General features: G+C 42.2%; 1 protein-coding gene across 5 annotated transcripts in view; it reads right to left on the bottom strand.

The window, feature by feature from the left end:
• Positions 1-23,386, bottom strand: part of ubxn11 (UBX domain protein 11) — a 61,292-nt gene that overhangs the window by 15,175 nt on the left and 22,731 nt on the right. For all 5 annotated transcript variants that reach the window (XR_011343488.1, XM_069895437.1, XM_069895439.1 and 2 more), the window contains 3 exons: positions 19,797-19,874; positions 9,367-9,514; positions 4,217-4,320 (listed from right to left, as the gene is read on the bottom strand). Coding sequence is in view for 4 of the 5 variants with exons in the window: in XM_069895437.1 (XP_069751538.1) it covers positions 4,217-4,320; positions 9,367-9,514; positions 19,797-19,874 (330 nt within the window). In the remaining variant the exon portion in view is untranslated. The remainder of the gene's footprint in view (positions 1-4,216; positions 4,321-9,366; positions 9,515-19,796; positions 19,875-23,386) is intronic.

Here is a 23,386-nt window from a genome sequence, read left to right as displayed (position 1 = left end):
CTGCATGCACAATTCATGCATCGCTGATTTAATGTGCCTTTTGAGACATGGATGCTTCTAATCCTGAGTTTATGACTGAAAAGACATCACTCTAATTTTTTTCCATCCCTTCAGTCTGGCCCTCTTTATTTGACTCTGAGCAGTATCCACTCAGGAAGGTGTCTGACAGGGTGTTTTAGGTCGTTCTGGATCTCCCCCAAATGAATCCATCTGCTTCCAACTTTGGATTTCTCTTTGTTAAATTTTAAACTAATTCCAATTCAAATTCTATTTAGTTCCAGAGAATCTACTTCAGGTGGCAGTAAGTGATTACACGATAATCAAGACAAAATAGCAAAATAGCTTATTACTAGCTATCTTTCTTTGGCTTGGCTTTGCGGACGAAGATTTATGGAGGGGGTAAATGTCCACGTCAGCTGCAGGCTCGTTTGTGGCTGACAAGTCCGATGCGGGACAGGCAGACACGGTTGCAGCGGTTGCAGGGGAAAATTGGTTGGTTGGGGTTGGGTGTTGGGTTTTTCCTCCTTTGTCTTTTGTCAGTGAGGTGGGCTCTGCAGTCTTCTTCAAAGGAGGTTGCTGCCCACCGAACTGTGAGGCGCCAAGATGCACGGTTTGAGGCGATATCAGCCCACTGGTGGTGGTCAATGTGGCAGGCACCAAGAGATTTCTTTAGGCAGCCCTTGTACCTCTTCTTTGGTGCACCTCTGTCACGATGGCCAGTGGAGAGCTCGCCATATAACACGATCTTGGGAGGAGATGGTCCTCCTTTCTGGAGACATGACCTACCCAGCGCAGTTGGATCTTCAGCAGCGTGGATTCGATGCTGTCGGCCTCTGCCATCTCGAGTACTTCGATGTTAGGGATGAAGTCGCTCCAATGAACGTTGAGGATGGAGTGGAGACAACGCTGGTGGAAGCGTTCTAGGAGCCGTAGGTGATGCCGGTAGAGGACCCATGATTCGGAGCCGAACAGGAGTGTGGGTATGACAACGGCTCTGTATACGTTTATCTTTGTGAGGTTTTTCAGTTGGTGGTTTTTCCAGACTCTTTTGTGTAGTCTTCCAAAGGCGCTATTTGCCTTGGCGAGTCTGTTGTCTATCTCATTGTCGATCCTTGCATCTGATTAAATGGTGCAGCCGAGGTAGGTAAACTGGTTGACCATTTTGAGTTTTGTGTGCCCGATGGAGATGTGGGGGGGCTGGTAGTCATGGTGGGGAGCTGGCTGATGGAGGACCTCAGTTTTCTTCAGGCTGACTTCCAGGCCAAACATTTTGGCAGTTTCCGCAAAACAGGACGTCAAGCGCTGAAGAGCTGGCTCTGAATGGGCAACTAAAGTGGCAAGGTCTGCAAAGAGTAGTTCACGGACAAGTTGCTCTTGTGTCTCCGTGTGAGCTTGCAGGCACCTCAGATTGAAGAGACTGCCATCCGTGCGGTACCGGATGTAAACAGCGTCTTCATTGTTGAGTTCAGCATCATGCTGAAGAAGATTGAAAAGAGGGTTGGTGCGAGAACGCAGCCTTGCTTCACACCATTGTTAATGGAGAAGGGTTCAGAGAGCTCATTGCTGTATCTGACCCCGACCTTGTTGGTTTTCGTGCAGTTGGATAACCATATTGAGGAACTCTGGGGGGCATCTGAGGCGCTCTAGTATTTGCCAAAGCCCTTTCACGGTGTCGAAGGCTTTGGTGAGGTCAACAAAGGTGATGTAGAGTCCTTTGTTTTGTTCTCTGCACTTTTCTTGGAGCTGTCTGAGGGGAAAGACCATGTCAGTAGTTCCTCTGTTTGCGCGAAAGCCGCACTGTGATTCTGGGAGAACATTCTCGGCGACACTAGGTATTATTCTATTTAGGAGAATCCTAGCGAAGATTTTGCCTGCAATGGAGAGCAGCGTGATTCCCCTATAGTTTGAGCAGTCTGATTTCTCGCCTTTGTTTTTGTACAGGGTGATGATGATGGCATCGCGAAGGTCCTGAGGCAGCTTTCCTTGGTCCCAATAAAGCTTGAAAAACTCATGCAGTTTGGCTTGCAGAGTTTTGCTGCCAGCCTTCCAGACCTCTGGGGGGATTCCATCCATACCTGCTGCTTTGCCACTTTTCAGTTGTTCAATTGCCTTGAATGTCTCTTCCCCCGTGAGGACCTCATCCAGCTCTAGCCGTAGGGGCTGTTGAGGGAGCTGGAGCAGGGCGGAATCTTGGACTGAGCGGTTGGCACTGAAAAGAGATTGGAAGTGTTCTGACCATCGGTTGAGGATGGAGATCTTGTCACTGAGGAGGACTTTGCCCTATTTTGGACTTGGGGTGAAGGACCGTATACTAGCTATATACGGCTCAGAACTCTGCAAAACAACAGCAACACACAAGCATGGGATACCTGCTGAAATAGAACAGGAGGATCATAGATCATGTACCTGAGATTGAATTCAGTAAGTGTTTGGGGTTCTCCATACTGAATATCAGACACTCAGAAATGAGTTAAAAGTGAGAATCTAATCAAAGAGTTGGTGGTCAGGAGGATGGTCATAGTGCGGGGTGGGATGATTTTATTTAGAACTATAGAACTTAGCACAGTAAAAAAGCAGCGACATCGTCAGCCTGAGATGCAGGAGCGTGCATTAATGGGCTTACTGAGGGTGTGCTCGATCTTTGCTGGATACTAAGACCGGCTGAAAACATCATAAGCATCTGTCTTGCCTGCTCCAGGGCCGTCATGATCCACTATAGGGCTCTTTCTGCATTGGCATGTATGAATGTTGTCAACTCAGCAGGCGGCGCTGTGGCACCAGTCGCCCTGCCTCCTTCAGCCCCGGAATGTGCTACGAGGTGCCACTTGACATTAATGCGATGCAGAAGCAGCTTTTTAGGGCTGCTCCATGAATGGTCATTTCATGTTTTCCCTCCACGCTTTCAGCCAGCCTCCAGGTGGAGGCTTGGCAGTGGAAGGGTTTCCTCTTTCAGGTTGATTTTTTACTTCCTTAATGTCTAATGAATGGTCAGCTTGAAGCATTAACTCAGCTTCTGCCGCAGGTGTGGTCTGACCTGCTGATTCCAGCATTTTCTGTTTTTATTATATGGGATTGACAAAAACTAATTCAAGCAGACCTGGCACTGAGGGGAATCAAAACATATTCAGAGGAGATGTGGGAAATGTAGTCCTACCATGATTTGTTTGGGTCTGCCAGTTGCCATGGACACTCTCAAGCCAATCTCCTTTTAATTTACTTCATTGTAACAGTAAGGGAAATGGTAACAAATCCCTCCGCTCACTGTGTGCAGTAGGATTTTCTGCATGAGTGCCACAAATTAATTTTTCTTTTAGAGTTCTAGTGTGAGGCTATTATTGCTTATTGAGCACACTGGGGTGAGCTGTGACAAACCGACCTAGATCAAAGTAAAATCACGATGCTGGAGAAACTCAGCAGGTCATACAGTGTGCTTTATAGAGCAAAGATAAAGATACATAATCAATGATTCGGCCTTCATCAAGATATGAAAAATGTAGAGTGGCATCCGTGCCTCCAAAAATTTTGCTCATATCTTGATGAAGAGCCAATGGTAAACTGATTTCAATAAACAAAAAGGATATAATATTTTCCACTCCTGATATGTGAAATGTTTTGGAGAAACAGGTGAAATCTTAAAGCAAGTCCTCGTCTAAAGCAATATTCAAAGAGTGAGAGGTTGTAGGAGGTTGAAGTGCACAAATAGTCAATATTAAAACAGCAATTTGTCTTCAAAAGAGGATCAATTGTCCGTGAAGAACTCTGGGACCATCTGAACTTGTAAAAGGAGAGCACACCATTAAACCAAGCCTGAGCTAAAATAGTGACTGCAACAGGTTACAGAGGACATTACAGCTCATAATTATTTACCTGACCTCTCTGTAAGAACTTCACACACTGCAGAAAGAGAAGCTAGGAATCCTGACCTTAAATCCTTTTCCTTTGGGTCAGCTCAAACCACTATCCTCCACCTCCGCCAGGACTACAGGGACCTCTCCTCTGCCACGACTACGTGAACACCTCCCGTCCATCACCACTGGGTCTACTGTATCTTCCATCACTGCTGTGGACTGAATCAACTACAATGTTTACTAACCAGTACTGCAGTTGAGGAAGACTCTTAAGTCTGGTTTATGGTTCTTCTCCCACACCTGACCCCATTTTTATATAAGCTTGAACAGAGCAGCAAAAAGGGACTTTCTCTCTGCCTCCTAGTTACCTGCAGCAGGGTTTTGATCTCTCCTCTGATGTCAAAAGCCTTCCCAGCCCGGATGATGGTTTTGGGAAGTTGGTGTAGAAACTGCTCCACAGATAGCTTTTGGTCTTTAAAACAAAACAGGTGTTTTGTTTTTTTTTTAAATACTTTATTTTGAAAGTTTAAAACCACAATAATATTCAACTATGATAAAATACATAAAAAAGAAATATATATGTGGACATTATATGACCCCAACCCCCCCCCTCCCTCCCCATTACTCCCCTACTCCTCCACCTTCCTCCCCCTACAATACCCACTAAGAAAGATCATCAATTATACATATAATTCAACTTTGCTGCTGTGAAACCAAGAATCATCACCAAAACAGATCAAGAGCTCACATCTTCAAACCAACCATTTGTAAAATATGGGCTCCATACTTTCAAAAAGAAGTTATGTTTATCCCCTAAATTACGTTATCTTTTCAAGAGGGATACAAGATTTCATTTCAATATGCCTCCTTTGCATTCCGAACACTAAATCAGATTTCCAAGTAATAGCCAAACATTTCTTAGATACAGCTAAAGCTAATCATAAAAATTCAATTTGATACATAGTTAATCTTAATTTAAAGTAGTCATTTTAACATTTAATAAAAACAACATTGGATCAAATGGAAATTTAACTTTTAATTTTTTTTCCAAAATTAATTCAACTTTTATCCAAAAAGTTTCAACTTTGGAGCATAACCAAACTGAATGGGGGAAAAATAACCTCTCTTTAGCACATCTAAAATATAAATCTGAAGATATTAAACCTTTTAAATTTTTGAGGGGTTATATATAATTGATGTAAAATATTATATTGGATTAACCTATACCTGACATTAATAAGTTTAGTCATATTATCTCTACACAAGTTTCTCCAATCATTTTCATATTTCTATTCAAATCAATTTTCCTTTGTAATAATTTATACATCTCTGAAATAAATTTATTTATATCTCCTTGAGTCATAATTCTAAAGCAGATTGTCGAGATAATTTTAAACTGTAGCCTAATTTTTCAGTTAAAAAACTTTTCCTTGATAATAACAAAAATTATTATTAGGAATGTTATATTTTTCCTTCATTCGATTAAATGAAATAAATTTTCTAGCCGCGAAACAATCCTCCACCTTTTTAATACCTAACTGATTCCATATCTTTAAAAACTGATTATGAACAGTAAAAGAAAAAAGTTTATTCTGATATAAAAGCATTTCAGATGAAATCATACCTTTTCCACCTATCTCATAATCAATTTTATTCCATAATTCAATTAAATTTTTCAATATCGGTTGATCTTTTACCAACTAATAATTTTGAATTCCATTTATAAATAAATTCGTGCATATACTCCTCACCAATTTTAGCTAATTCTATATTTGAAGACATTTAAAAATCAAACATTCCACTAATAAATTTCAATTGAGCAGCTTTATAATAATTAAAATGTATAAGTTGTAAACCACCTAATTCAAATTTCCATGTTAATTTTGCCCCAAGAAATTCTGACTATTTTCCCTTTCCATAAAATTTTCTAATAATCAAGATCCTTATTTTTTTTAGTGTATTTGACAAGGAATAGATTGAAAGAGATATTGGATCCTCAGAAAAAATATTCATTTTAATACAATTTACCTATAAAAGTTATAAATAAATCATTACATCTTTTTAAATAATCTTTAATTTTATTAAATAATGGTAAATAATTTAAATAAAATATCTAAATTTTTATCAATTTTAATTCCTAAATACTTAATTGGATTTTGTGTCCAGTTAAATTGAGCAATTTGCTCACAGCAACCATAATCCCCCTCAACTAATGGCATTTCACTTTTATCCCAATTAATTTTATAACCAGATATTTCTCCATAATCATGCAACTTGTATAATGAACTTAATGAATTTTAAGGATGTTACATAAATTAAAACATCATCAGCAAACATATGAATCTTAAATTCCTCACTATTAATTTTAATTTCTTTAATATTATTATCTCATCTTATTTATTAATTATGCTAATGGTTCAATTGCCAAAACAAATAATGCTGGAGATAAAGGACATCCTTGTCTAGCAGATCTAGTTAGTGAAAAAGAAGAAATATGTCCATTATTTAAAAACTCTTCAGCTAGAGTGGTTACTAAAGTCTTAATCCAATTAATAAATATTGGTCTGAACTGAAAATTTTCTTAAACTCTAAATAAATAATTCAATTCAATCCTAACCTATCAAAAGCTTTTTCAGCATCCAATGATAAAACTAAAGCTAAATCTTATTTCTTCTGAGATGTATGAATTAGACTAATTAATTTAGCAATATTATCAGCAGAATATAGTTTAAAAAAAAACAAATCCAGATTGATCTAAATGAATTAATTCACCAAAACTGTAGTAACAATTTTATAATCAATATTCAATAAAGATATAGGTCTATAAGACTCAGGTTTTAATAAATCTTTATCTTTCTTAGGTATTACTGTTATAATAGCATTTGAAAAAGATTCTGGTAATGAGTGGGTATGAGTTATTTGCTTTAATACTTCCATTAATGAGGCATTAACAAATCTTTAATTTTTTACATAAAACTCACGTAAAACCATCTTCACCTGGAGATGTACCATTTTGCCTAGTATTTAAAGCCACAATAACGTCTTTAACCAGAAAGGGAGAATCTAAATCTTTACGAACTTGACAATTTAAAGACAGGAGTTGAAAAATGTGGTTTTAATCTGGTGCTCAAGGGTGCCTTTGCCCATCACCACTGCCTACAGGATTTACCGTGCACAGCCTATGCTTGGCTTGAAGTCATGGCAGTGGATATTATATTATCCTGAACACAGCATCCTTCCTACCATTGAATTTTAGTTCACCATTCACCCTGCCCCACCTTCATTTTATAAAAAAACCCACTAGAATCATACACAATTACAGTCCCATCTTTGTCCCCTTATTCCCTCTCCTTGAGATAACATGCAGGGTTAAGTCGGTGTGGCATTTGCACACTTCCTCTTATGTCCACAGGGAGGCCTCTGGGTGTTCCAATTTTCTCTCTCATCCTGAAGGCATGTGGGATGATGGGTTAACTGGTCACTGCTAGTTGTGTAAGGAAAGGGGTAAAATCTTGGAGTGGGGAGGCAATTGAAAACTTTGGGGTTCATGTAAATAGGTGCTCGATGATTGTGGACTCTGTGGGTGAAAGGGCCTGTTTCGTTGTTGAATGGCTGAGTATAATCTGCATTCAGTGATCCCAGGTGTTGATCTGAATGTTCTGAGTTCTGTTAAAACATAGACCAGCTGTGCCCACATCAATGAAAGAGTCTGTTAAACAAAGAACCAAACCATCAACGTGTATACTCATAACTACTCAGCTTAAAAAAAACAAGATGAAGGAGCGGCTCTGTCTTCATGTTGTCTCCCTCTCAGTTCATGGTAATTTATTTCCCCCAGCTTGAGGTAGTAACTTTTCAGGAAATTATAGGTCTTCTTTCTGACCTGTTGCTGTTGGACCCTACCATTTGCTGTTCTTTCCAGCCTGATCCTCTGGATGAAATCACCCCATCCATCTCCAGCCTTCCTGAATTGTGATTCCTCCCCCTCCACTGAGGACCACACTTCACATAGTCCACCTCAAAGAGAGACCTTCTGATGGTCCCTAGGATCAGTAATAACCTCCCTTTGTCTTTTCATTCCTTAAAACTTATCCTTATGACCCAACTTTATATGGGCCATTATCTAATTTGATTTGGTTAAGACTCCTGTAAATCCCTTTGGGGAGTTTTATCTTTTCAAGGCATAATTTAAATACAAGTTACTACTATTTTGGGGGTTATTTAGAGCCTCCCTCCCCTGGTCACTAGTGGGAAATTCAACTTGGCATTGTAGTGTTGGTGAAACAGATCAAGTTAAGAATATGCTTTGCCTTATTTCAAACCAGGCATTTATGTATGCAAGATAAACATGACAAGCCCTACACTGTGAAGAGTATTTTTTAATGGCTTTGTCTGGAGCCCATTTCTAATTCCTTGATGGCTGATCTCCATTTTCTGTCTGTCACCATAACCCATGAGTTTCAGTTCAAATATGGCAAACTTTGATGTTTCTCCCCCCCCAAATTGGAAGTTTTATTGCAATTTCTGTCTTTTGTGCTGCATTGTGGAGGTTGGACTAAAATTGGATCTTACCACAGCCATATAGGCTGTAAAAAGAAGGGGCAATTTAATAAAACCCGAGTCCTGCACTTGGAAGGACCTCCGACAACTTGGCATGGTCTGCATTTGTTGGGAGCAATTGAAAATACAGGTTTTATTGTAAAAAGACACTTCTGTTGTGATAGAAACACTCATGACAAACAGGAAGTATGCCACTGCAGATGGTGTGAATGATACATTCTCTGGGGAGTGGGCTGGTGAGCAAATGGCAACTACTCTCTTCGGGGAGAAGATTCAGAAGCCTGAAAATTACTGCCTCTAGATTCAGATCAGTTTCCATCTAATAACTATTAGACTCTTGAACCTCCCCTTGGTACACAGATCATGGACGGTCTGCACTATTGCAAGTCTCTTTGATGCTTCAGCATTAGTATATTATCTATTTTATGTATTTATCGTACCTTAATTTAATTGGTTTACTGTTGTGGTTTTTCTTCAACAAGAACCTGTGAAGCAGCAGCATGCAAAAATGTACAATTGTCATTATTGTTTTCCACCTGTGGAACCGACAACCACTAATCAGTCTGCTATTGTTCCCTAGCTAAAGTTGTTTTTATCCCAAGTTGAATTTCACCTTAATTTAATGCATGAGTGGAGGCATGTAGGAGTTAAGGTAAGGAGTTAGGTGGCTCAGGGTAACTTAGGATAAACATTTATTGCTACTTTACTAAAAAAGTATCCAATGTTTATGTTCCAAAATAGGCTGTAAAAGTTGGCATGTTCTCCCCATGTCTGTGTGGGTTTCCTCCAACTGTTCAAAACATAAAGGAGCTGTAGGCTAATTGGGAGTAATTGGGCAGCAAGGGGCAAATAGCCCTACTGATTTTTTTTTAAAAAGCAAGCTATTACTCCCTTGGACAGCTGCCAGTGAGTAAATGGTGGCTGTTTTGTTTTCCCCCAGTTGCAGTCATCCGCTCACCTGAAACTTCATTTGTTACCTTTACAAACTCAAAATTTTGCTGCTTGGAGCCTTTATCACCAGGATTATCTTCTACTTTCTGTCCCACACCAGGGAACTCCACGCATTCTCGCCTTTCCCTGAAGATCACGTCCCGCCGATCATTCACCTGGTCAAACCACAGTTCACAAGGATAAATGCAGGATAACCATGGGCTCGCTGTATTTATGGCACCAAATACTGGGAGTCCATTAACAAAAATTGAACTCATAACAGCCAATCATACCTTCAGGTAGACCCCAGAATCTGATACCTTCCCAATCCCATCAATCCTACAACTTTATAACCACCCTGGCTCATTGAGAACTTTCAAAGCTATTTTTGGCCATCTAATGCCTATCCAGCCTAATTGGAGTATCAGGTTATTGATCCTCAGAGAACCTCTGAGGTCCATTCTTCTCAATTCATCAATCTCAGTATCGAGCCATCTTAACATGAAAGGGAGACTTCTCCTTTTCCCACTCAGCTACCCAAGAAAATTAACAAATTCTACCCTTCTCCAAAACAAATAGTATCCAATTTACTGGCTTTGGGTAACCCACTTTGCATGTTCCTTTCCCACTCCTATCAGTCCAACCAAGTTCACTCTCTCTCTCTCCTATTCTTCACCTTTTCCATCCCTCCCCAGTTCCATCTGCCCATCACCTATATTCCTATCTTCCTGTATCCCATCTCTCTTAGTCTACCTTTCCTATCCCACCCCATCATCCCTCCCTTATCATCTACTTGCCCATGTTTCACCCCCTCCCTGTCACTTCTATAGACTAGCAATCTTTCCTCTCCACTTTCAGTACTGATGCAAGGTCTTGATCCTCAAATCACCAATCATTCTTTTGATCCACTGATGCTGCTTTTCCAGCAGTTTGGTTTTTTTTCCACTCCAGAGTCCAGCATCTACAGACTCTTGTATCTCCAATGTCCAACTCCAATTAGACATAGGCAACAACTCTGATTACAAGCAGGAGATTACGCACTGGAATTTCACCCTTACAGAAGCATATAAATGTAATAGTACATCAAACCCAAGAGAAATGGGGGCGTGGCAAGATGGCGCAGAGACTACACATGAAATCTCTGCCCTCTCTGGCCAGACTTTTAACCCATTATTTTTAATTTTAAAACTAATTTTCAGTTTGATATTTTGGTGAGCCATTATGGCTGCTAATGTAAAAAAAAAACTAAGTCTCAGTTACAAAAGAAAATACAGTTTCAAAGTGTAATAGAATTAGGGCCTAAATGACTTGAAACAGCCATTTTCAGCGATCCCCAAGCTTCAACCATTGCCGATGGGAACAAAAGTTAAGGAAACAGCTACTCACCAGTCTCAAGATGGGGCTGGTTTGACCTGTTCTGTGGAGGAAGGAGCGCGCTCCCGAGAAGTCGGGCATGAGCCTGGCGGCTTGTTACAAAGAATACCCCCGTTGGAAGAGACAGGAGTGTGGAAGAAGAGGACTGTGAGGGTAGACACGCAGTCTATAGCGTCTGTGGGCTTGGGTAGCACCGTTGATTACGAAGAACTCCGTAATTTTATGAAAAAATTATCTGCGGGAGGACGGCAGCGACGACCCCGAGGAAGTCGGGAGGGGTCATCATTGGGTGCCCAAACTCACAGCAAAACAACTAGAATCCTGCCTTTTGAAGAACAACTGGAAGAGGGCTTACCTTACTCTACCACTGCACAGGAAATGGAAGAAGAGCTGGAAGAAAGTGAGTTACAACTTATGGAATCGGATTCTGCATTTCAAACTGCACCTCAGCCTGTTCATATGATGTTTGAAGGTATTGCTTCTTATTTGGATGTGATTACTGGTCAATTCAACCAGCTGGTTCAAATGAATACTAATATATGTTCAGACCTAAATGTGGTTAATGCAGAAGCTAAAGAAAATTGGGAAAACTTTTAAAAATTTCAAGCTTCCTTTTCTGAATATAAACAACAGGTACAATCCAATACAGAAACAATAGTAAATGTGGAAAAATCAGTTAAAGATTTAGGAGCCCGGGAAAAAGAGTTAACAAAAAGAAATAGACTATTTGGAAAATCAAAGCAGAAGAAATAATGTGAAAATTGTGGGTTTGCCAGAAGGTATAGAGGGTCAAGATCCTGTCAATTTTTTTTTTAATTGGATTCCCCAGATGTTGGGGTAAGAGTCTTTTCCTGATGGATTGGTATTGGAAAGAGCACATAGAGCTTTAAGAAAAACCCTACCTGGTCAACCTCCAAGAGCTATGATAGTTCGTTTTTTGAACTGTTTGGACAGAGAGACAATTCTTCGACTTGCAGTTCAAAATGCAAGACAAAGGCAAGCACCAATGATGGTTCAGAATAATAGAGTTTTCTTCTACCCTGATTTGAGTCAAGATATCATCAGACGCCGACGTGAATTTAATCCAGTTAAAGATGTTTTATGGCGTAAAGGTTACAAATTTGCTTTTCGTTATCCTGCTGTGTTGAAAGTGTTTTATGGAAACTATCAGTCTCAATTCTTTGAGAGTGAGCATGAAGCAATGGTTTTTGCTAATTTGTTACCAGATGTCAAAGGACAAAGAAGTCCACCATTATCTCCTAAAAGAAAATCTGATGGACTAGGAAATGGGCAAAATGGCAGAAGTTCTGAAAAGTTTGTGCAGCTTATCGTTGGAGATTCAATACAATGTTGTTAAAAAAAAAAGCGGAATTTATTGAATTTTTAAAAAAAACAAATCAATTTCTTTTTGGAAGATAATGTTAACTCCGTTCAGAGTAAAGTTATATTGTAGGATGCAATGAAAGCTTACTTGAGAGGTCAAATAATTAGTTATACCTCTAAAGATAAAAAGAGTTATTTGACCGAGAGCCTTGAATTAGAGAAACAGATTGATGAATTAGAAAAGGAATTTCAGAGAGATGTGACAGAAAATCAGAAGATAGAGTTGTCTAGATTGAAACTGAAATACAATACGTTGCAATCTTATCAATTTGAATACTTGATTAATAGATCTAAACAACAGTATTATGAATGGGGTGAGAAAGCGCATAAGATACTTGCATGGCAATTAAAGAAAGAACAGGTATCAAGGGTTATTAATGCAGTCAGACGAAATTCGACTGTTACTTACAAACCCCGTGAGATTAATGAGGAGTTTCATTCATTTTATAAGAAATTATATACTTCTGTCAATTATATACATTGGCGACTTCAGGGGTTTCTACGAGGCTCTAAAGGCTGTGTACGGCCCCTCACCCCAAGTCCAAAGCCCGCTGCGCAGCTCAGACGGCAAAGTCCTCCTCAGCGACAAGATCTCCATCCTCAACCGATGGTCAGAACACTTCCAATCTCTTTTCAGTGCCAACCGCTCAGTCCAAGATTCCGCCCTGCTCCAGCTCCCTCAACAGCCCCTAAGGCTAGAGCTGGATGAGGTTCCCACCCTGGATGAGACATATAAGGCAATCGAACAACTGAAAAGTGGCAAAGCAGCAGGTATGGATGGAATCCCCCCAGAAGTCTGGAAGGCTGGCGGCAAAACTCTGCATGCCAAACTGCATGAGTTTTTCAGGCTTTGTTGGGACCAAGGTAAACTGCCTCAGGATCTTCGTGATGCCACCATCATCACCCTGTACAAAAACAAAGGCGAGAAATCAGACTGCTCAAACTACAGGGGAATCACGTTGCTCTCCATTGCAGGCAAAATCTTCGCTAGGATTCTACTAAATAGAATAATACCTAATGTCGCCGAGAATATTCTCCCATAATCACAGTTCGGCTTTCGCGCAAACAGAGGAACCACTGACATGGTCTTTGCCCTCAGACAGCTCCAAGAAAAGTGCAGAGAACAAAACAAAGGACTCTACATCACCTTTGTTGACCTCACCAAAGCCTTCGACACCGTGAGCAGGAAAGGGCTTTGGCAAATACTAGAGCGCATCGGATGTCCCCCAAAGTTCCTCAACATGATTATCCAACTGCACGAAAACCAACAAGGTCGGGTCAGATACAGCAATGAGCTCTCTGAACCCTTCTCCATTAACAATGGCGTGAAGCAAGGCTGTGTTCTCGCACCAACCCTCTTTTCAATCTTCTTCAGCATGATGCTGAACCAAGCCATGAAAGACCCCAACAATGAAGACGCTGTTTACATCCGGTACCGCACGGATGGCAGTCTCTTCAATCTGAGGCGCCTGCAAGCTCACACCAAGACACAAGAGAAACTTGTCCGTGAACTACTCTTTGCAGATGATGCCGCTTTAGTTGCCCATTCAGAGCCAGCTCTTCAGCGCTTAACGTCCTGCTTTGCGGAAACTGCCAAAATGTTTGGCCTGGAAGTCAGCCTGAAGAAAACTGAGGTCCTCCATCAGCCAGCTCCCCACCATGACTACCAGCCCCCCCACATCTCCATCGGGCACACAAAACTCAAAACGGTCAACCAGTTTACCTATCTCGGCTGCACCATTTCATCAGATGCAAGGATCGACAATGAGATAGACAACAGACTCGCCAAGGCAAATAGCGCCTTTGGAAGACTACACAAAAGAGTCTGGAAAAACAACCAACTGAAAAACCTCACAAAGATAAGCGTATACAGAGCCGTTGTCATACCCACACTCCTGTTCGGCTCCGAATCATGGGTCCTCTACCGGCACCACCTACGGCTCCTAGAACGCTTCCACCAGCGTTGTCTCCGCTCCATCCTCAACATCCATTGGAGCGCTTTCATCCCTAACGTCGAAGTACTCGAGATGGCAGAGGTCGACAGCATCGAGTCCACACTGCTGAAGATCCAGCTGCGCTGGGTGGGTCACGTCTCCAGAATGGAGGACCATCGCCTTCCCAAGATCGTGTTATATGGCGAGCTCTTCACTGGCCACCGTGACAGAGGTGCACCAAAGAAAAGGTACAAGGACTGCCTAAAGAAATCTCTTGGTGCCTGCCACATTGACCACCGCCAGTGGGCTGATAACGCCTCAAACCGTGCATCTTGGCGCCTCACAGTTTGGCGGGCAGCAACCTCCTTTGAAGAAGACCGCAGAGCCCACCTCACTGACAAAAGGCAAAGGAGGTAAAACCCAACACCCAACCCCAACCAACCAATTTTCCCCTGCAGCCGCTGCAACCATGTCTGCCTGTCCCGCATCAGACTTGTCAGCCACAAACGAGCCTGCAGCTGACGTGGACTTTTTACCCCCTCCATAAATCTTCGTCCGCGAAGCCAAGCCAAAGAAAGAAGATATACTTCTGAGGAAAAACAGGAGAGCGGATCGATTGACTCCTTTTTAATCGGTGTTGAAATTACCGGTACTCGGAGAAGAAGACATATTGGAGCTGGAGGCTCCTTTTACTGATTTAGAAATTGAATTGGCTATGTTGAAAATGCCGAATGGAAAATCACCTGGTGATGATGGGTTTTTGGTTGAATTTTATGAGGTATTTTATGATGATTTATCTATCGTGTTTGGAGATGTGATACGACAGATTAATGAACATTATGATCTACCTGAAACATGCTCTAGTGCCTTAATTACTGTAATTCCTAAGGATAGAGATCCATTAAAGGTGTCTTCATATAGACCAATTTCTTTGTTAAATGTAGACTATAAAATAATAGCTAAAGTATTAGCGAATCGATTGGCTAAATTTTTACGTAAGTTGATACATGTTGATCAAAGAGGTTTCATAAAGAATAGATATGCTTCAGATAATATTCTTTGAGTGATTAGTTTGATTAATAAATATCGACAGTGCCCTGACCATCCGATGGTGATATCTCTTGATGCAGAAAAGGCTTTTGATAGAGTTGAGTGGAACTTTTTATTTAAAGTCTTAGAGAAATTTAAGTTTGGTCCTTCTTTTATTGGTTGGATTAAAGCTTTATACAATAAACCAATAACCAGGGTATTGACAAATGGTCAGATTTCAGAACCTTTTAAATTAACTTGTTCAACTCGACAAGGTTGTCCTTTGTCTCCAGCTTTGTTTGCATTAGGAATTGAACCTTTAGCATAGTTGATACGACAAAATACACAGATACAAGGTACGAGAGTTTTAGATGAGGAGTATAAAATTAATTTATTTGCTGATGATGTACTGGTGTATTTAATAAACCCAGCTCAGTCACTTTTGCACCTGAAGGAATGTTAAACACAAGATGGATCTTTGTCTGGATATAAAGTTAATTGGGGAAAAAAGTGAAATTTTACCGATAGATGAAGGAGATTATTCAGTTTATAAGAATATTATTAATTTGAAGTGGGCTGATCAAATTAAATATCTGGGTATAATTTTGAATGTTAATTATCAATTTTTATATAAATTAAATTATGTTCCTTTAATGAAAAAAATTAAAACTGATTTGATTAAATGGAAAGGTTTACCTATTAATTTAATGGGAATGATAAATACAATTAAGATTAATATCTTTCCGCGTATACAGTACTTGTTTCAATCTATTCCCTATTTACTTGATAACATTTTTTTTCGAGATTTAAATAAAATGGTTAGGGAGGTTTTAATGGAGGGGTAAATTTTTGAGAGTAGCTTTGAATAAGTTAACTTGGAATATGCATTGGGGGATTACGTTTCCACATTTTCAAAATTATTATGAGGCAGCTCAATTTAAATTTATTAGTTCATTAATGGATTTGGAACGGCCCCCTAGTTGGGCTAAATTGAGATGGCGAATATTTTTGAATTTGAAATACATCAATTTTTGTTTCGGTGGAATTTAAATTTATTACAACAATATAACGTGCCTATACTAAAACATTTAATGAAGTTATGGATGAGGTAAAATAGAATGATAGGTTCTAAGGGTAAATTATTGACTAAGGGTAAATTATTGACTTTAAAACCATTAATCAACTTATTCCTTTTTCAATGTATAATCAATGTTTATTACATTGGAAATCTAAAGATATAAAAAACTTGGGGGATTGTTTTAAAGAAGGTAAATTTTTATCCTTTAATCAAATGAGGGAAGATTTTGGTATTAATGAGAATTCTTTATTCGTTTATTATCAACTTCGATCCTTAGTAAATCAAATATTTGGTAGAGATATGATTTTACCTAAATTGACTAAATTTGAATCATTTCTTGTGATTATACCAAAGGGATATATTTCATTGATGTACCAAATATTACAGGAAAGTATGGAAAAAAAGGGATGGGATAGATCTAAGATTAAATGGGAAAAGGATATTAATCTTACTTTTTCCGAAGATCACTGGTTAGATATTTGTCATGATAGTGTTACTAGATTGATAAATGTTCGTTATCCAATCGTTAATTACAATTTTTTACATCAATTGTATTTAACACCTGAAAAGTTAAAAAAATATATGGTTTTAGTGAATCAGACTCTTGTTTTAGATGTGGTAATTCGGTTGGAACTTTTTTTCATGCTGTTTGGTTATGTGTACATATACAATCTTTTTGGAAAGCAATTCAATTGTTTTTGGAATATTTGTACAAGATCAAAATACTTCTAGACCCGACAATATTTTTGTTGGGCGAGTTGAAGCCTTTGAAAGATTTGGGATTTGACAAATTTCAGATTGCTTTTCTATATTTAGCTTTATCTGTAGCAAAAAAATGTAAAGCAAGTACATGGAAAAATGCTAATGTGATTGATATTAATAGATGGCATAATGAGATGAAAACAAAAAAATCACGTATGTTTTACATGATAATTATTCTTTTTTTCTTAATAAGTGGTCTTTATATTCAGAATATTTACATTTAAATTTACCTTGATTAGATTTTAGTAAATATATTTCAGTTTTTTTTCTCTTTGGCTCTCCTAAAAGAGAGCTGGCTGAGAGGGGGAGTGGTGGGGGGGGTTCTTTCTTTTTTTTCTCTCTCTTTTTTATATATAATTTTTTTTATTGTTTTTTTATTGTTTTTACTGTATGTAATAACCTTGTTGAATGAATAAATAAAGTTATTTAAAAAAACCCAAGAGAAATGCACAGATTATCATCAACCACTATCCTTGGCCTTTTTTTTTAAAAAAAAACTTCACTGAAAGCTTTGTCAATTAAAAGGAAATATGGAATGGGTTAGCCACCCACAGAAATGTGTCTGTCTTGGACCTGCTCCACAATGGCATGCAAATAGTGATCTTAACCATTGGGCCCACTACAAACTAAGTTTCAGTGTAGACTGGTGCCAAGCAAGATTATGTCACTGGTCCAATATGTTTCTTATTGTGATGCTACAACTCATCTCCAAGTAATCAGGACCCCACTTCCCGAAAGTGACCCATTAATCTCAACTCTGTTTCCTGTCTGTCAACCAGATTTCTATTAATGTCAGCACCTTACGCCCAATACCGTGCTCTCTGATTTTGCCTACTAACCTCCTATGCGGGATCCTTATCAAAAGCCTTCTGAAAGTCCAAGTGCACCACATCCACTGGCTCTCCCATGTCCACCCTCCTCGTCACATCCTCAAAATTTCAGAAAATTAGTCAAGCATGATTTTCCCTTCAGAAATCCATGCTGATTTGTAATGGTACTATTATTTCTGTCTAAGTGTTGTTATTTCTTCTTTTACAATAGATTCTAATATCTTCCCCACTAATGACATCAGGCTCACCAGTCTGTAATTGCCCATTCTCTCCCTCCCTTCTTAAAAAGCGGCACAACATTAGCCACCCTCCAATCCACAGGCACCTCTCCTGAATCTATTGGACATTGGAAAAGGTTGACCACTGTGTCCACAATTTCAAGAGCCACCTCTCTAAGCTCCCTGGGTTGCAGTCCATCAGGCCCTGGAGACTTATCAGCCTTCAGTCCATTCAATTTGCTTGTCCAAATGCTTCCAAATATGGATTTCCATCAATTCTTCCATTACTGTTGGAATTTCTATCAATTCCTTCAATACTGCAGGACCTCTACCCCCTATCTGACCTTTACCTGTATCTTTCCTGGTGAAGTCAGATCCAAAGTATCAGTTAAACTCCTCAGCATTTCCTTGCTTCTCGTAATAATTTCACCTGTTTCTGTTTTTAAGGGCCCAATTTTGGTCGTAACTAATTTTTTCCTCTAAAGAAGCTTTCACTATCCCCTTTTATATTAGCTAGTTTACCCTCACACCTCATTTTTTCCTCCTGTATTGCTTTCTTAGTTATCTTGTGGCTCTTTGACGCTTTCCCAATCCTCTAGCTTCCCACTCCTCTTTGCTTGGTTCTTGGTCTTGACTTCCTTGGTCAGCCACAGTTGGCCTTTGCTTGGTTTCGAGCCTTTCTTCCTCTTTGGAATAAACTGGCCCTGTACCTTCAGAAAAATGCCCAGAAATACCTGCCATTTTTGTTCCACAGTTCTCCCAGCCAGGGTATCCTTCCATTGTATTTTGGCAAGCTTCTCCCTCATGGGTGCATAATCACCTTTATTCAACTGTTATATTGATACTTCTGACTTTCTTTCCTTCTCCCTTTCAAATTGCAAATTAAAACTCACCATATTATGGTCACTATTACCTAATGGCTCCTCCAAGGTCCCTTATCAAATCTGCATCGTTAAAACACCAAATCCAGAATTTTCTTCCCCTGGTGGGGTCCATCACGAACTGCTCTAAGAATGCATCCCAGAGACATTCTATAAACTCACTTTCTTGTAGTCCCGCACCAGCTAGATTTTCCCAGTCTACCTGCATGTTGAAATCCCCCATAACAACTGTATCATTACCGTTCTGACATGGCAATCTTAGCTCCTGATTTATTCTGTCTCTTATCTCTGAGCTACTGTTTGGGGGCCTGTATATGACTCCCATTATAGTCCTCTTACCCTTGCAATTCTTCAACTCTATCCAGACTCCACCCACTTTTATGTCACTTTCCAAGTGACTGAAAATCATTCCTCACCAACAGTGCCACCCCACCCCCTCTTCCCACCTGTCTGTCCTTTCGATAGGATGTATATCCTGGAATATTAATTTCCCATTCCTGGCCCTCCTGCAGCTAGGTCTCCATTGTTCCTATAACATCATACCCTCCAATCTGCAGTTGAACCTCAAGCTCATCCATTTTATTTCTTATACTCCGTCCGTTCATGTATAATACCTTTAATCTGTTACTCCCCACACCTTGTTACATGACAGACTTGGCCATTCTCTCAATCCCTTTCTGCTCCTTCTGCCTTGTTAATTTCACTGCCTATTCAAACTTTTCTTATTTACTCTCTCCTATCCATTGCCCTATCCCTTAGGTTCCTACTCCCCCGTCAAATTAGGTTAAACCATACCCAATAGCTCTATTAAACCTGCTCGCTGGGATATTGGCCCTTTTGGGTTCAGGTGTAACCCATCTTTCTTGTAGAGGTCTCCACAAGGCATTCTTGCAACATCTTCATAAAGGAGTAAACAACATGTTTGGTTTCTGATATTTGTAATATTTGTTTCTTTTTCCTGGCTCTTACCTGAATTGGAACCCCATTTGGATATCTGCTCTGCAATTCTGAAGGAAAATATCCATCCATGATATCTTGCAAACATTGCTAAAAATCAAACAAATGAGAAAATAAGCAACTGTGGCGGCACACATCCTCATGGTGAACAGGCCCCACTTGAATTGCTACGTGGCGGGGCAGCCATGGGGAAATGGCGTCAAGAGATGGTTTCTCTCTGACTCCAACATCCCTTCCAGCGCGCACCCTGGGCAGCGATTATGATGTCACAATGCACCAGGTGACTGAGCTCATGCTGCCCTTATAGGGACGTGCTGAATTTGAATAAAACTGGTCATTAACGACCCTCAACATGGTGGCTGTGTTTCTCCCACTGCTCTCACCGCCACAGTGGTGACTCCAACGAGCCCAGACGTTTTTCTGGACTCAAAATGCCATGGATTCAGCAGAGGTTAAAGCTGTCTCCATCAAGCTTCCCCCTCTTTTGGACCCACCAACCGAAGGTGGAAGCACAATTTCAACTCCGCAACATCTCCTCAGATGCCACGATGTTTTATCATGTCGTGAGCACTCTGGACCAAGATACGGCAGCGTGGGTGAATGACATCATTCACCACCCCCCCAGCTATGGACAAGTACACCGCCCTCAAAGACCTGGTGCATGGAACTTTCAGGCTAACTCCCCAGCAACAGGCTTCCAGGCTCCTTCACCTAGATGGGCTTGGGGACCATAGGCAGATGGACAAAAATGCTGGCCCTGGCAGAAGAACACAAGCCTCGTTTTCTCTTCTGCCAGATATTCCTAGAACAGATGCCGAAAGACATCCAGCTGCTCCTCACAGATGAGGACTTCTCGAACCCAAGGAGAGCAGAAGCCGTGCGGATGCCCTCTGGAGCACGAAGAGAGAGAACGAAGCAGCCCTCAACCAGGTGGCATGACCAGGAGTCAGCCGACTGCAAGCCAGAGGAGGGCCAGTCGACCTAGTGTTTCTATCACCAGTGCTGGGGAGCGCAAGCCCGTAAGTGCTGCCAGCCCTGTGGGTTTCAGGGAAACGACCAGGCCAGCCACTGTTGATGGCTGCGATGGCTGGCCACACAAATATCTTCCTTCACGTGACGGACAGATCCACCAGCTGCTGATTCCTATTGGACATGGGCTGAGCTCAGCGTCCTTCCCCCCCCACAGCATTAGAGACTCGTACCCAGTCTCGAGGCCCAGCCCTGCGGGGGGCCAATGGTTTCACCATCAGGACCTACGGCATCTGCAGGGCACAGGTACAGATCGGGAAGGTGGTTCCACTGGATGTTCGTGCTAGCCTCCGTGGGCACCGCGCTGTTAAGGGCTGACTTCCTCAGAGCTCACGGCCTACTGGTTGACGTGAAGTGCAAAAGGGTGGTCAACGCCCGAATGTTCCACCCCACCCAACTGGACACAGCAGAAGCCCGCAGGCCCAAAATCGCCACCGTAGCTGCTGTCAGGGATGAATTTGATGAGATCCTCCACAAATTCCCCACCATCTTAGAGCCATGGTTCAATGCCGCCCTGCCCTAGCATGGGGTCTTCTACCACATCGCCACACAGGGCCCCCCACTGCACGCTAGTCCCAGAAGGCTGCCACCTGAGAAGTTCCAGCAGGCAAAGGAGGAGTTCTCCAGGCTCCAGGAACTGGGAATCGTCTGGCGCTTGGACAGCGCCTGGGCATCACCGCTCCATATGGTCCCAAAATTATCCGGGGGCTGGAGACTGTGCAGGGATAACTGCACGCAATGACGCAACCACCCCCGACAGGTACCCGGTGCCCCACATACAGGACTTCTCCGCCAACCTCCATGGCGCACGGGTCTTTTCCAAAGTGGACCTCATGCGGGGATACCATCAGATCCTGGTACATCCAGACGAAGTGGGTAAAACGACCATTATTACCCCTTTCAGCCCCTTAGAGTTCCTGCGTATGCCCTATGGTCTAAAGAACATGGCCCAAATGTTCCAGCACCTCATGCATGCAGTTGGAAAAGACCTGGACGAACACAAAGCCCACCTCTGCATACTCTTTACCTGCCAGGCAGAATTCGGCCTCACGGTCAATGCAGCCAAATGCTAGTTTGGCAAGGAGTCCCTTCAGTTCCTGGGGCACACCATTTCAGCGGCTGGGGCTGCGCCAGCGCTGGAGAAGGTAGCAGCTGTTCAACGATTCCCCAAATCCTCCACCCTGAAAGGCCTCCAAGAGTTCGCGGGGATGGTGAACCTTTACCATCATTTCATCCCTGGAGCCGCACGCACCTTGCGCCCATTGTTCGCGCTCATGGGCACCAAAGAAAATACTTTATTGTGGTCAGAGGAGCTGGACAGGGCTTTCATCGCAACAAAGGAGGCTCTAGGCAGCGCCACGCCGCGTTCTCTGTGGATGCCTCAGCTATGTCAGTGGGGGGGGGGGGGGGAGGGTTCTGGAACAGTGGCTCGATGGACAATGGCGCCCGCTGGCCTTTTTCAGCAAGCAGCTGCGCCTGCTGGAGTTCCAATACAGTGCTTTCAACCGGGAGCCCCTGGCGCTGTATGGCCATCCACCATTTCCTCTACTTCCTAGAGGGCAGGCTGTTCAAAGCCTTCTCGGATCACAAGCCTCTCACTCAAGCGCTGGCGATGGCCAAGGATCCGTGGTCCGCCAGACAACAGCGCCACCTCTTGTACGTGTCTGAGTTCATGGCCAACATTCAAATATGTGGTTAAAATCTGGATGCGATCTGCCATCCAGCCATCAACACTCTTGTGCCCGACCTGGATTACGAGCAACTAGCTCAGGCACAGAGGAACGATGCGGAGACGCAGGCCTTGTGGACCGCCATCTCAGGCCTCAAATTCAAGGATATCCGGGTGCCCAGAAGCCCGGACACATTGTCCTGCGACATCTCAACAGGCACGCCATGCCCAGTGGTCCCATTGCACTGGAGGGTGAAGGTCTTCAGTCTGATCCACAACCTCGCTCACCCAGCGGTAAGGACAACTGTGCGGATGGTGGTGGAGCAGTTTGTATGGTGGCGGCGGAGCTGGCCAGGAACTGTACCAGATGCCAGACCTCCAAGGTCCAGCGACGCACACGAGCTCCCATCCAGAACTTCGACCTGGCAGTTGATGTTGTCGGGACCCTGCCGGTGTCCAAGGAGGCTCGTTACCTCATGGTGGTGGATCGGGTCACAAGGTCGCCGGAGCCCATCCCAATTAAGGAGGCCTCCGCGGAGACGTGAGCCAGGACTCTGGTTAGCCAATGGATCACACGATTCGGAGTCCTGGTGCAATTCACTAGCGACAGAGGGCCGCAGTTCACGTCTGCCCTGTGGACTCAGATGGCGAAGCTCCTGGGGGTCAAGTTCCACCACACCACAGCATATCACCCGCAGTCCAACGGGTTGGTGGAGAGGTTCCACAGGTACCAGAAGGCATCGCTTATGGCCAGGCTGTCTGGACAAGACTGGACAGACGAACTACCCTGGTTCCTCCTCGGGTTTGGACGGCACCCAAGGAGGACCTGCAGGCTTCAGCAGCGGAGATGGTCTATGGCGCACCGCTTTCCCTGCCGGGTGAGTTTTTCGGCCCAGACCCTGAC

Source organism: Narcine bancroftii, chromosome 8, assembly GCF_036971445.1.
Source record: "Narcine bancroftii isolate sNarBan1 chromosome 8, sNarBan1.hap1, whole genome shotgun sequence".
Taxonomy (NCBI): Eukaryota; Metazoa; Chordata; class Chondrichthyes; order Torpediniformes; family Narcinidae; genus Narcine; species Narcine bancroftii.
Note: the sequence above shows the minus strand (reverse complement) of the source record. Positions and strands in the feature narration are given on the sequence as shown.